We start from the raw sequence: 14,630 nt of genomic DNA on the forward strand, positions 1-14,630 counted from the left end.
GGCATGCAGTAAGTGCTTAATAAAGGTTGACTGGTTGACTGGCAGTGCCCTCCTGGTGAGGAGACAGATGACTTCTGGATGGCATTCTTGAAGATCCAGAGTCTCTACAGTGCATTCTCTTCCATCTCCCTAAGCCTTCTTCTCAAACAGCTCCGTCCTCCCTCATTTTTCTGCCTCTCAGAGCCTGGCAGTTTTCAATCAACAATTCCACTTTGTCCAGGCCTGGGGACTCTGCCATACCCTCCCAACTATAATAACCCACTAGGAGGATGAAGAATCATTATGGGTTCTACCTTGGTGTTTCTGAGTCCAACCGTCTAGCCTTCTCCCATTTAGAGGGCCTGAATCCTAACCATTCCTCCAACTGTGCCATGCCCACTCCAGACTTGAGAGTCAGAAAGATCTAGGCTCAAACCCTGCCCCAGACACTGAGTAGTTGTATGACCCTGGACAAATTGCTTAACATGTCTGGGCCTCAGGTCCTCACCTGCAAAATGAGAGGATTGGACTCAGTAGCCTCTCAAGTTCCTTCTATCGCTAATCTATGACCCTATGATCCATTTCAGTTCCATTTAAAAACCCAGAATTTTGATACATCCTCCAAGCCCTTACGACCTGATGAGTGACATTCTTTTTTGGAGGGATGCACATTCGATGGCCTCTCCATTCCTTGACCCAACGCTACACCCTTCCCATATGCTAACATTCTAGAAGCAATCTACTCTAACCCTCCAAGTCCTGTGCCCACCCCCTCTAGCAAGAGGGCACTGCTTACAGACAATGAATACAGCCGAGTCGACCCCGTCAACCCTTTGGAGATCGCAGACGTGAAAGAGGATGTCCGTTGTAAGAATGGGAGCCTAAGAGGCAGCATTTCAGTTAATACTTCGATCTTGGAAAAGATTGATGTCTGTTCCTGAGGAAGGGTCAGTTCTTGGTCATTGAGGCTAAAATCCAAGACACTGCTCCCCCCAGCTTTATGTCTGTTGCTAATTTTACTCTCCTGCTCCCGTGGAACCTCTTCTCAGAGCTAAGGGCAAGAGACTATACCTTCTCTTCTTCCCCCACCCTCCGCTGCCCACCAGGTAGATATGACAATGGGACAGCAAGATGGATAAAAAGGTGCTGGACAGCAAGAGATGACAGAGTGCATCCATATGGGGCCAGGAACCAAGCACTGGTTATGTGTCTGTCCCACCAGCACCCAAAACACTCTTGCTACCAAACTCAAGCCTTCCATTTGGGGTGACTATCAGGGCATTTACCCAATAGTATCCTAATGACCCAAGTTACAGATGCTACTGCTCTGGAAGGGAGTGAACTCAGCTCGTGGAGCAGGGCTTGGGAGGGGCTGGAATGCTCAGTGGTTGGTCAGAGTGTCCCCAGTACCACAAACTCCTGGGAAGAAAGAGTAATTGGTAGCCTCATTCAGGACTGACTCTCCCCTGTTTTACTTTCTCTCCCACTGCCCTGCCCAGCAGCAGTCTGGATGAGATTTCTAAAGAGAGAGACCTCCCAGACCCTCAGTCAGCTACTGTGTCCTCAGAACAGATGGCATCAGGTATATGCTAATTAGACCAAATGGGCAGATGGGCAGGGCTTCCCTTTCATGCGCCCTGTGCAGCTTGGCAGGCTCACAGGATCTGGCAAAGGAAGACCCCTCCAACAGGTTTTGAGATCCTTGCTATCTGTCAGTAAACCAGTAACCAGGCAGGTATGACCACCAGCACAAAGGTGATCCATTACTCCCCTCTGCCCCCGCCCTCCCCTCCCCATGCTTCCCACCCACCCGGCCGCTAATTAAGTTTGTTGCAGATTTCGAGGGCTTTCTTATACACCTGAGTCACATCGTCCATGTCCGTGAGCAGGGAGAAACTGTTGTCCACCAGCCGGTTCCGGTACCGTTTCAGGTACTGAGGCCGCGGCCGGTTCTGAAGCCCCTCAAAATCCTGGATCTGGAGGAAGTTTTCGGCAGAGACGCAGCTCCGGATCCGCTGCTGGGCTGACCGGCTCTCCTGCAGGTCTAGCAGGTCAAAGGAGTCACTGGACAGGATGCTGTCGTCACTGATTACGCTGGACGGGCGGCTGTAACTCCGAGAGAGTCCTTCCCCCGGCACGCCCCGCTCCTCCATGGATTCCAGCATGGGCACCCCGGGACTGACGAGCGTTGAGTCCGTGCTACTTGCCGAGTACTTGCTACTGTGTTTCAAGATGCCCTTCCTCCGGTAAGAGAGATTATGGGGGCTCCCCCGGGCTGAGTCAGGGACCCCAGGGGAGGGGAGGTTGCCGCCTCCTGGAGCGTCATTACTATCCAACAGTTCGGAGGACTCGCTCCGTTCTGGAGAGGAGTAGTAACCAGATTCCCTCTGCTGGGTCTTCTTCAAGATGCCTTTTTTGGGCATGGTCACCGACTGTTTGGGTCCAAGTTTGCCAGCTCCCTCGGTCTCCACGGGGCTCTTCAGGGGTGTCCCAGTCCTACACAGCTCCTGCTCCATTTTAAAACCCGAGGGCAGCGTGGGGCTGACCACCCCCTCGATGAACCCCGCACTGTGAGACCGGTGCTCACTGTTGCTTCTCTTTTTCAAGATGCTCTTGGGCCTCTTGGAGCCGGACTTGCATGGGCTCTCCACGGGCCCATCCTGGCCCGATTGGGCAATGTCATTCTCCTTCTTAGACTTCTTCAGTGACCTCTGCCTCTCCAACCCACCTTCCGAGGCCCCCGGTTTGGCCGAGCTTTTGACTTTGCTCTCCCCCTCCGCCTGCAGGCCAGTGGAGCGGTGGTGCCAGTCAATGATCCGGGCCAGCAGCGGGGACTCGGAATCCCTCAGAGCATCACAGTCACACACGCTGCTTCTGCAGCCCCAGTTGACCCACCAGTGATTGGCGATGTCCTCTATGGTGGCGCGGCGTTCGGGGTTCACCATCAGCATCCACCTGATCAGTCCTCGGGCATCTAAAGCCAACAACAGAAAAGTCTCTGGTTAACAAAGGGGCAAATTTGACTCTGAAGAATGAGAGCTGGAGGGGCAGCTAGGTGGATAGAGCTCCGGCCTTGGAGTCAGCAGGACCCGAGTTCAAATTCGGCCTCAGACACTTGACATTTACTAGCCGTGTGACCCTGGGCAAATCACTTAAACCCAACTGCTTCACCAAAAAGCAAAAGAAAAAAGAATGAGAGCTGGGCGGGTAGATGATTAAAGAGGGTGCCGTGAACGAAGGCCTTAATGGTTGCTGTGGGTGAACCTACGCTATTGGATCTGAGGTGGAACAGCTTCAGAATTCATATTGAAGCCCCATGATCCCCTCGGAGCAACATGCTAGCGGGCTATCACACAGCTGAATGTTTTTCCATATTAGTGAAGGAATGTCATAGAGCTTCAGACCTTTCCATCAACTCTAGTCATTTTTTTAATGGAAAGGGGAGAAAAAGGGCAGAGGAAGAAAACAGTTCTTAACCCAGAACAGGCCCATCAGATTCTTCCAGTGGATATCATCCTCATCCCTGTTCCCCACAAAAAGAGGAAACACAGATTACCAAATATTACTTGGGAGGAACACTTACACAAACACACACATATGCATGTATGTCTCTAGGTGTATAAATATATATACATACATATATACGTGTGGGTATACGTACACCCACACACACCACATACTATCATTTGGAAATGACAGGCAAAGTCTTCCCTGGAGAAATGAGTCTGGGGCTCGGTTAAAACACACCCATGCATCAGAGTAGGGAAACTGAGGTCAGCAGACAACTGCACAATTGTGAAAACTTTCTCTTGGGTTCTGATCTGCTTCAGAAAGGCAACAGCCAACTGGGGACATGTTGACAGTAAAGGAGGTAGCTGGTTGTATCGAATTATGATTTCCCATTCCTTTAGCAGTCAGATCACTTTTTCCATGTTCTGTTTACTTAGGGAGTGGGGGGTAGAATGCCTGGGGACCTCTCAGTGAGGAAATTCCCATTCCAGTGCAGATTGCCTGGTTGACCTTAGATAAAGCACTTAACCTCTGCAGGCCTTAATTTCCTCAACTGTGAAATAAAGCAATTAGACCAGGTCAGTGGCGCCGAAGTGGGAGGTCACATATTGACTTAGAAAACTACATATTAACATTATCCTCTATTTTCCTGGGGAGAGGGGGTAATCTAGGTGGCAGAAGGGATAGAGCACCAGGCCTGGAGTCAGAAAGACCTGAGTTCAAATCCATCCTCAGACACTTATTAGCTATGTAGCCCTGGGCAAGTCACTTCACTTTGTTTGCCTCTGTTTCCTCATCTGGGAAATGAGCTGGAGAAGGAAATGACAAACCACTTCAGTATCCCTGCCAAGAAAACCCCAAATGAAGAGTCAGACATGACTGAACACACACACATTTATTTTTATCTATCTTGTTAAATAATTCCCAATACATTTTAATCTGGCTCAGGTCACACGGAGCTATGAGTATTTGACCCCTCAGGACTGGGTGACCTCTGAGCTTCTATAACATTTTCTATCTTAAAGAGATGCCTGGAGCATGCAGACATTAAGTGACTGGCCCAGAATCACCCAGACAGCAAGAATCAGGGGCAGTCCTTGAAACGAGGCCCTTTTGACACCAAGGCTGCTCCTGGTGCCATGCTGTTTCTCCATTCCCTCTGTTTTTCATATAACCCACCTCCTATCTCAGGGTCAGGCAAGAGAACTGATCTGTATCAGGGCCTGCTCCCATATTACAGCTTGTCTGCACTAACCCGCTGGGAAACCTCTGCTCTCCCAGACCTAGCTGAAAGACCCTATTGGAACTTCCCAGGGACCAGACAAACCTACCATATATCTTGGTTTATGGAGTTGACCTTTTGAGGTTAAAGGAGGAAAAAAATAGTTCCCAAATTGGGGTCAGTTTATAGGCCAAATATCCCAGAAGCTAAGTCCCTGCCTGACCCCTGCCTCCATCCCTCCCAGCGGCCAGAGGCCTACAAAGTTGCTCCCAGGCTACCTTAAGCTAAGCACTGCTCCTGTGGCTACATTCCCTACCTATTAGCCACAGCTGGATAATAAAGGAAGAGGTTTCGCTATAAGCTGACCAGAATTTTGATCCAAACAAATTCAGGCCAGATTATATGTCAGGTGAATTTAGACTGAGATATATGATAGTTTCAACCAAACAAAAGTTATTTCAAAAGGAGAGGACAAGGGGGAAAATGGGGATTGATTGGTTAGAACAGCAGGGGAGGGGGACTGCAGACATAGAGGGTTGAAAGTAGCATCACCAGCATAGGGAAGGCCCCAGCTGCTATGACTTCAGCAACCATCCTCATGGCTGTGAGCAGAACCATCATCCCCTGGCCCAGCCCCTATTTCTGTGGCTATTTCAGAGCAACAGGAAGCAGATGAGGTCTAGAGGGCTCCTGAACAAGGAGACAATGTTGGGGAATTTCCCCAGGGATTTTGTAGGGCTCTTCTTGGGAGGCTGACTCACCCATCTTTCTCTGTAGGGTGTAGTACTCTTTGTTAGGGTCTGGGGAGGGGGGACAGTTGGGAGATCGGGAACCCCTTGATATACTTGCTGTAATAAAATGATGCCCAAAGTATCAGCTGGGCTTGCGAAGGCAGCAATCCTGAGTGGCGCCATCTTGATGGCAGTTCCGCCAGCTCGGCTACCCACCTGAAGGCTGTGTGGGCTCCCGGTATTCACCGCTGCTGATCTGGCGGATGAGATTCTTGTGATCAAAGCCATCAAAGGGCATCGTCCCATAAACCAGAGTGTAAAGCAATACGCCCAGGGCCCAGCTGTCCACCTGGAGCGGAAGGATGAGAAACAGAAGAGAGATAAAGGCCAAGCCCAGCAAAGTCTCCTTAGACCATGGGCTCTTACCTTTTTGTGCCATGGCCCCCTTGGGCAGTCAGGTGAAACTCACGAACCTCACCTCAGAAGGTTTATAAATACACAAAATAAGAGGATTAAAGAAAATTAAAATTTACAGCTTAAAATTTCATGAAGACTTTTGGAAGACCCTGTATATATTATTTTATTATATTCATATACATATGCACACATACATGTGTGTGTATATATATGTAACATCCAAAATTTTTTTTCAAACCAATGAAGATGAGCTTTATTTCCTGCTCTTTGCTTCAACAAAAAGTGCTGTCACACAGATTTAGTTGTATATGAAAACTTTTTGTCATGGATCTTTTTTTTTTTGCCCTTTTCCACTTAATAGTATTTTATTTTTTCCAATTACATGTAAACATAGTTTTCAACATTCATCCAAATATTTAAAAAAAGAATTCATAGAGCCCAGGTTAAGAACCTCTGACCTAGACCATGAGCAGAGCCAAGAGGGCAGTGCCTCAATCCTATTCTCCCTTAAGTCCCCCAGGCTGCATTTAGCAACCAGCATGCAGTAACTGCCTATGATTTGACAGATAATCTCCAAAGCATTACAGCTGAATGTCACAGGGGCCTGTAGGAGGGAGGCCTGATTGAAGGAGGCCTGATTCTTCCCTTCAATGAGAACAATAATTAATAAGTAAACAAAAATTAGGCAGCTAGATTGGGCAATAGATTGAATGCTAGGCCTGGACTCAGGAAGATTTGCATTCAAATCCAGTTTCAGACAATTCCTAGCTATGTGACCTTGGGCAAGTCACAATCTCCATCTTCCTCAGTTTCCTCATCTGCAAAATGGGTATAATTAAGCACCAACCTCCCAGGAGTGTTGTGTCAAATGTGATCATATTTGTGAAGCACTTAGCACAGTGCCTGGCACACAGTAGGTGCTATATAAATGCTGGCTATTATCATCATCAATAGGTATTGATTATATAGGTACAGTACTTTTTACCTACTTAGCCTCAGTTTCTCTATCTATAAAATGGAGATAATAATAGTAACTACCTTAGAGGTTTATTGTGAGACTCAGATGAGATAATATATGTAAAGTGCCTTGCAATCCATAAAGCCATTATGTAAATACTAGCTATCATTATTACCATCATTCAATGCCCTTACATGTACGCTTCTGGTTTGACAAGTGACTTGCCCAGGATCACAGAGCCAGCACGTATCAGATGCAGGTCTTGAACCTGTGTCTTTCTAACACCCAGGCTGCCTCTCTTTGGGGAATATGGTGGTCCAAAAAGCTAAGGCTTAGTCTCCCTGGATGGCAGCATAGGAGCCAGGGCTAGGGAGGTGGTCATGCCACTATATTCTGCCCTGGTAATACGGCATAATAAGGAATACTATGTTCCCTTGTTAGGAATGACATTGACAAGCTGGGGAGTGTGTTCAGATGGCAAACAGGACGGCAAAGGGACTCTAGGTTATGCCTTAGGATGCTGAGGTAGACAAACATTAAAAACAGAACTCGCTTTGGAGTCAGAGCAGCACACACTTACTATCTGCATGACCTTGGGCAAGCAATTCCCTTTCTCTGTGCCTCAGTTTCCTCATCTGTAAAATGAAAGGGCAGGGGAGTCTTCCCCTTTTTTTATCATGGACCTCTCTGGGCAGGCTGGTGGACACCAATGGACCCCTTTCTTAGAATCATGCTCGTTACCCACACTCATAATTGAAGACATATTCAATTTCAGATAGAGGTTAGTGAAAATGACGATGTCAATGTTTGCCCATCTGAGTTCACAGACCCCCTGAAATCTATCCATTGACCCTAAGTCAAGGATTTCTAGCCTCTGAGGTCCTTTCTAGATATAATCCATAGTCTATGCTTAATCTTCGGGGAATATGGCGGCCCACAATATGGCTTAGCCTGCCTCAACAGAGGCACAGAAGCCATGAGGCCAAGAAGAGAAACCCTAGGGAACATGCTGGCTATCTTCAAGTGCCTGAAAGGCCACTGCATGAAGGAGAGATTAGAGTTTTTGTGTTTGGCCCCAGATGGCAGAGGTGGGAGTAACAGAGGCAAATTCAGGTTAGATTTCAGGGTAAAAACATCTCAATAATTTTGGCTGCCCAAAGGCAGAACAGGCTGCCTCCATCTAGCTAGTGAGGCTCCCGTCCCTGGAAGGCTTCAAGCAAAGGTTGGATGGCCTGTTATAAATGGGACGCCGTTGGGATTGCAGTAGAGTGCCTTTGTGGTCAGGTCCTCCAAGGCCTTCAAGTCCAACCCTCTCATGTTACAGACAAACAAACAGAGACTCAGATGTGAAATAACTTGGCCAAGGCCACACTCGTGATGTCCTTTCTAATTCTGACATTCAGTGATCATATGTTTATCCCTATTACATTTCATCTTCTTAGCTTGAACTCAACATTCTAGCCCATTGAGGTCTTTCTGGACCCTGACTTCATCCAAAATATCCCTCAGCTTCTGTGTCAACTGCAAATGTGATAAATCATGTCATCTAAGTCTCACATCAATCTGTGTTGTGTTTTTTTTTTCCATCAATCTGTTTAAAGAAGTCCTGGGACTCAAAAGGGGCTGGGGGAAAGAAGAACATGAGAAGAAGAAAAAACCATGTATGTATATGGGTATTTCTCATCCATTAACCATTGAAATCTATTTCTGTATTTAAATTCTACCCATCACACCAGCCACATCACTCACCTCAGGGCCTCGGTAAGGTCTTCCGTTGACAATTTCTGGGGATGCATAAAGGGGGCTCCCACAAAAAGTCTGCAGAAACTTATCCTTTTGATAGAGGTTGGAGAGGCCAAAATCAGCAATCTACAAAGAGAACCAAGACACCATTCTGCTCATTAATTCAATTCAGATCAACTCAGTTCACTGAGCATTCATTAAGCCCCGCGGTGCCAACCGCCCAGTTCACTGGAATTCTGGCCAACGTTTCTGACGTCTATACCTTTTTTCCAACAAACACTGGCTATCTGTTGGGAGAGGCTCCTTTCCCACAGAAGCACTCCTCTGTTAGACCACCAGGCTACATTTCCATTTTCTCTCCAGTATTCTTTCTCTAGGAGAAGGTCCATTTGACTTAAGGGAAGAGAAAATTACAGTAGGAAGAGAAAATTACACGCACACAACAGAAACGTCCATCTTCATGTGTGTGTCTGAGATGGAGTCACTCATTGGAAACTGAGTTTTAAAAATCCCATGACCAAAAACTCGGCTTCTTATCCGCCTATAAATAATCATAGCAAGTGCACAATGACACATGATGCATAATCACTTAATTTAACACCTGTCTAGTAGAGTGAATATAAAATAATCGGTCCCTATTTACATTGTTAGTGAGGTTTTTAATTTACTTTAAATATTGTTTTGTATCAGCTCCCCTTATGGATAATTGGGTAAAGTTTACAGCAGAGGTTCTTGACCTGGGATGTGTGACCTTGGTGGTGTGTGTGTGTACATATAATACATACATACATACACACATACATATTTACATACATACACACATACATGTGCTTGTCTGTGTATCTATGTATATCTATATCTATATCTATATCTATATATATATATATATATGTGTGTGTGTGTGTGTGTGTGTGTGTATGTAAGTATATATGAATAGAATTACAAACACACCTCCCTCCCTTCATTACAAAAGTAGGGAACTATGGGTATAAAATATTGCATACATGGGCAGATTCAGTTAAAGGGTTTGTTGGAATGCCTTCAGTTCTTCCTTTTTTAATGTCTGTTATTGGGGATAGATGGATGACTGGGGAGGAGAAGAGATACAGTTGGAAAGAAGGTCATTTAACAATGAAAAGCATCAATAAAAAGATGTTAAAATAAAAGTAGAGTGGAAAGAAGTTGGGCGCTTACTAGCTGTGTGACCCTGGGCAACTCAGTTAAACTCTCTAGGCTTCAGGCTCCTCATTTGCAAACAAAGAGGGTTGGGCCATGGACTTCTAAGATCCTTCCAGGCCTAAATCTATAATGCCACAAGCTGGAAGGGCCCTTAGAAGTCAGAACCCATCCCCATCTCTTTTTACACATGAAGAAATGGCACCCCAGAAAAAGCTAACTTATCCAGGGTCATATGGCTGGTAAGAGGGGATTTGAACTCAGAGCCCATGATCTTCCAGGCACACATCATGTTACTTTCCATAACCCTCTGAGTTACCTACCGCTTTGTTCCCTCTGAAGGTCATGCTTTTCCATTTAGAGATTCATCTTCCCAGTCACATCTGTCTTTGCTTTTCCTCACTTATTGGAGTTCCTGGCACATAGTAAGTGCTTAATAAATGCCTCTTGACTGCCTTTGAGTGCTGAATTCAGAATCAAGAAAAATCTGGGTTCAAATCCCACCAAATCCCCACACTTGCTGGCTATGTTGCTACCCTGTCAATATTCTCAAATTTTCTTTTCTATAAAATGGGAATTATAATGGCACCTATATAACAGTGTGAGGATGGAATGTGACAAGACACAGACGGCATTCTGCAAACTTTAGAGTGCCCTAGAAATGTAAATTATTGTTATTATTATGTCATCATGTGGCTTTTTGAATTGTTGCTATTAAGATGAAAAAGGGTCGCTATCGACACAGTGCATAGAACACTGGGCTTGGAATCAGGAAGACTCATCTTCATGAGTTTAAATCCAACCTCAGACACTTACTAGCTGCGTGACCCTGGGCAAGTCACCTAGCCCTGTTTGCCTCAGTTTCCTCATCTGTAAAATGAGCTGGAGACGGAAATGGCAAATCAGTCCAGTCTCTTTCCCAAGAAAACCCCCAATGGGGTCATGAAGAGTCGGCCACAAGTGAAAGAAGCCAAGGACAAAACAACTATTAAAAGGCAGCGTCATTTCTTTCCACCTGCCCAAGGGTTCCTTTGTCTCCCAGGGAGCCCCACGGCCTCCCCCTCTCATCCCTGCCCCAGCCCTCCTTCCTCTTTCTGTTCAGCTGACCCGGGGACCATCTGCTAGGCTGGATTCTCTAAGAAGCGGCTTCTGTACTCGGAAACTTTTCTGTCTGAGCTGCTTTTGTGACAGTAAAAGTTAACAACAATGGAAATGCTGAGGCCGAAACTGGAGACTTTCTCCACGGGGCCCAAACCTGACCTGAGACAGATTGAATCAGCCCAGCGTCTGGAGGGAGGCCCCTCATGGGACCCTGCAGGCTGGGTGACCTTTTTACACTTCAGGCAAAATGTTAATGAGCCACATCTAGGGGCAAAATCCATAGAATCAGAGGATGCCAGATTAGAGCTAGAGGGGAAGAAGGCAAATGGCCCAATCCTCCCATTTTATAGATGACCACACTGAGGTTCACAGACTTCAAATGACTTACCCAAGGTCACACAGGTGGAATCATGTGATTATTATTAAGGCATCGAGGCAGCATGGCCTCGTGGATAAAAACCAGGATTCAAAGCCTGCCTCAGACACTAGCTACATGACCCTGAGCAAGTGAGGGCAGAGAAGGTGCCACGCTGAAATGATGCAGGAAATTCCCTCACCTGGGAGTTCCCTATACCAATGAAATCACATGTCCTATCCCTCTCTCTCCTATTAAGGGCTAAGTGTCTGGGTACACAGAGTCATAGACGTTGAGCTGAAAGGGACCTTAGGGGTTGTCTCACCCAACTCCTTCATTTTACAGATGAAGAAACTGAGGAGAATGAAGCCAGATGACAGAGGGCCTTGAATGCCAGATTAAGGTTCTTGGCCTTGATCAAGAAGGCATCAATGAAGGGGGCAGCTAGGTGGCACTCTGGCCTTGGAGTCAGGAGGACCTGAGTTCAAATCCAGTCTCAGACATTTAACACTTACTAATTGTGTGACCCTGGGCAAGTCACTCAGCCCCAACTGCCTCACCAAAAAGCAAAAGAGAGAGAGAGAGAGAGAGAGAGAGAGAGAGAGAGAGAGAGAGAGAGAGAGAGAGGAGAGAGAGAGAGAGAGAGAGAGAGAGAGAGAGAGAGAGAGAGAGAGAGAGAGAGAGAGAAAGAGAATGGTAAGGAGCCTGAAGTTCAGAAAAACATAACTAACCAAAGGTCAAAATGTCACAGCAAATGGGCACAGGGCTTAGAGTTAGAAGATCTGAGTTCAAATCCAGCCTCAGATACTTACTAGCTGTGTGACCCTGGGCAAGTCACTTAACCTGTCTGCCTCAGTTTCCTCATCTATAAAATGAGGATAATAATTACACCTCCTTCAGAACAACCCTGGAGTTGTGAGGATCACATGAAATAGTGTTTGTAAAGTGCCTAGCGTAATGTCTAGAAGATTTCAGTCGTTCAGTCATCTTTCGGTTATGTCCGATTCTCCATGCCCCCATTTGGGGTTTTTTTAGCAAAGACACTGGAGGGGTTTGTCATTTCCTTCTCCAGCTCATTTTGCAGATGAGAAAACTGAGGCAAACAGGGTGAAGTGACTTGCCCGGGGTCACACAGCCAGTAAATGTCTGAGGGCAGATTTTAACTCAGGTAGTAGATGAGTCTTCCTGATTCCAGGCCCAGCATTCCATCCACTTCACCACCTAGCTGCCTCTCGTCCAGCATATAGTAGATGCTTAATAAACACTTCTTCCCCTCCCCTATGCAATTCCCTTTGTACAAGCTGCTGAGGAGTTTTGGCTAAGAAATCTCCCTTCTACTAGTCCAGAGCCTAACCAGGACGCTGCAGATGCTTGGGTGCAAAGGCAGACGCTAGAATGAGCTTTTTTTGCATAAAAAGAAAGAAAGAAAAGAAATTTCAGTTGAATGAATGGAATGTCATTGAAAGCAGCTGCGGCATGATGGCTGTCTGAGAACACCATTCACCGAGCTCGGATTGCCCTGAATTACTGAAATTCCACTTTCTTATCAAGCCCCCCTGAGGAGCTGGCAGAAAGCTGGACTGAAGGCGCACGAAGCGCGCCGTCAATCAGAGGGCCGATGGAGCTGGTTCAGGGGCCATTCTGAAGTACTGCAGTCCGTCTCTAGGATGCCGCCAAGCCCAGGGCTGAGGCCGTGCCGTGGGCTTCCCTCCCTGACATCTGTGGGTACAGGTGCTGGATCTCACACAGACACACACACACACACACACACACACACACACACACACACACACACACACAGAGGTACTCCAGCACACATATGTACGTGCATACATACACCCAAGCAGCAGCTTTCACACCAGGCAGGGCAATCTTGTTTTCACCATGGCCTGCTCAGACTGAGAATATTTACATTAAGGCCAACTCCCATCCTCACAGACTGATGTTTATCCACTCCCCTCATTAAAGCTGTCAGAGCTTCTGACATAAGTTTAATAGAAATCAAGATGACTTCATGTCCTGGGCACTTCCGTGAAAATGTATGAATTCCAAAAAACTGAAACAAAACAAGAAAAAACAAAACTCCCCTGTCTGAGGAGTTGAAAAACTTGCATGTTAACTCCAGGCACCAACATAATAGGGAGAATTATTCATGTTTATAACTGATGAGATCCAAGCTATTCATTCATTCAAACACTTATTATAGATCTGCTTTCAAACAATTAATTAACAAGCACTTATTAAGCACCTACTATGAACTAGGCTGGGCAGCTGGGTGGTGCAGTGGACAGAGCCCTAGGCCTGGAGTCAGGAAGACCTGAGTGCAAATCCAGCCTCAGACACTTACTACCTGTGTGACCCTGGGCAAGTCACTTAACCCCATTGCCTAGCCAAAAGAGAAGAAAAAAGAAAGCTACAAAAGACAAAATGAAACAGCCCTGCCCTCAGGGAGCTTATATTCTCCTAGGACACTAACATATATGCTCAGAATTAAGTCAAAACAAAGTAGTTTCAAATGGAACACAGCACTAGGAATTGGGGGGATTAGGAATCCTGGGTGGGAGCTAACCTGCTAAGTTCCCCGCTATATTCCTGGAACTGTTCTAGGTTCTGGAAACAAAGATAAAACTGAACCAGTGCCTGCCCTCAGAGAGGCATACATTCTATGAAGGGAGACAACATTTAAATATATAATTATTTACACAGTAGACACATAAATACAAGACCATTATTGGGGGGGGGAGTCTAAGTGCAAAAAGCACTGGATTTGAACCCACTGGACCTGGGTTCAAATTCTGCCCTGGCTACTTTGTAACCTCAGGCAATCGCATCTGTTTCCTCATGCCTAAAACAAAAGGGCCTCAGATCTCCCAACTCCGAATCTAAGATCTTATTTTGTGGATGAGAAAAGGAATGGCCAGAAAAGGAACCTAAAGTCACAAAGACAGTAACTGGCAGACAGAGCAAGAATTCAAACCCAGTGCTCCTACTGGGCGTTGATGCTCATTCCCCCAAACCCTGGAGAGGTCTGTAGCACTGAAGACCTCTAGATATCAACGTGTCCAGCCCCCTCATTTCTCAGATGGGCCCAGACCGAGGTCACGGAGCAATGAGAATTCACAGAGAGTCGAGGGCTCTCCCGAGACCCCTCCTACAAAACCTCAGTTGTTTTCTCAGGAAGGGCAGTGGGGCTTTGCTCCAGAAGAACACATTTCATTGACCCAGCTGGGAATCTCAGAAGAATGTATGCATTCTCTAGTTCCCACTGATGTCACAGCACAAAACCATCTCCCTTCCCCCCAGTTCCTAGACAATGTCGACTCATTTACTTAATGTCTTTGATCTACCAAGTCACATCCGGGCGTGGTGATGTAAAGAGACAGTGGTGGGTGGTGGGTAGAGGGGCAGACTTTAAAAGAGGAAAATCTGGATTCAAAT

General features: G+C 46.4%; 1 protein-coding gene across 1 annotated transcript in view; it reads right to left on the reverse strand.

The window, feature by feature from the left end:
* Positions 1 to 1,774: 1,774 nt before the first annotated feature.
* Positions 1,775 to 14,630, reverse strand: part of NUAK1 (NUAK family kinase 1) — a 78,005-nt gene continuing 65,149 nt past the window's right edge. Inside the window, exons 5-7 of the mRNA XM_020982414.2 lie at positions 8,567 to 8,686; positions 5,659 to 5,791; positions 1,775 to 2,953 (exon numbers count right to left, since the gene is read on the reverse strand). Of these exons, the coding sequence (XP_020838073.1) occupies positions 1,797 to 2,953; positions 5,659 to 5,791; positions 8,567 to 8,686 (1,410 nt within the window). The 3' untranslated portion in view covers positions 1,775 to 1,796. The remainder of the gene's footprint in view (positions 2,954 to 5,658; positions 5,792 to 8,566; positions 8,687 to 14,630) is intronic.

This window comes from Phascolarctos cinereus, unplaced genomic scaffold (genome assembly GCF_003287225.1).
Source record: "Phascolarctos cinereus isolate Bilbo 61053 unplaced genomic scaffold, phaCin_HiC Scaffold_1;HRSCAF=81, whole genome shotgun sequence".
NCBI lineage: Eukaryota > Metazoa > Chordata > Mammalia > Diprotodontia > Phascolarctidae > Phascolarctos > Phascolarctos cinereus.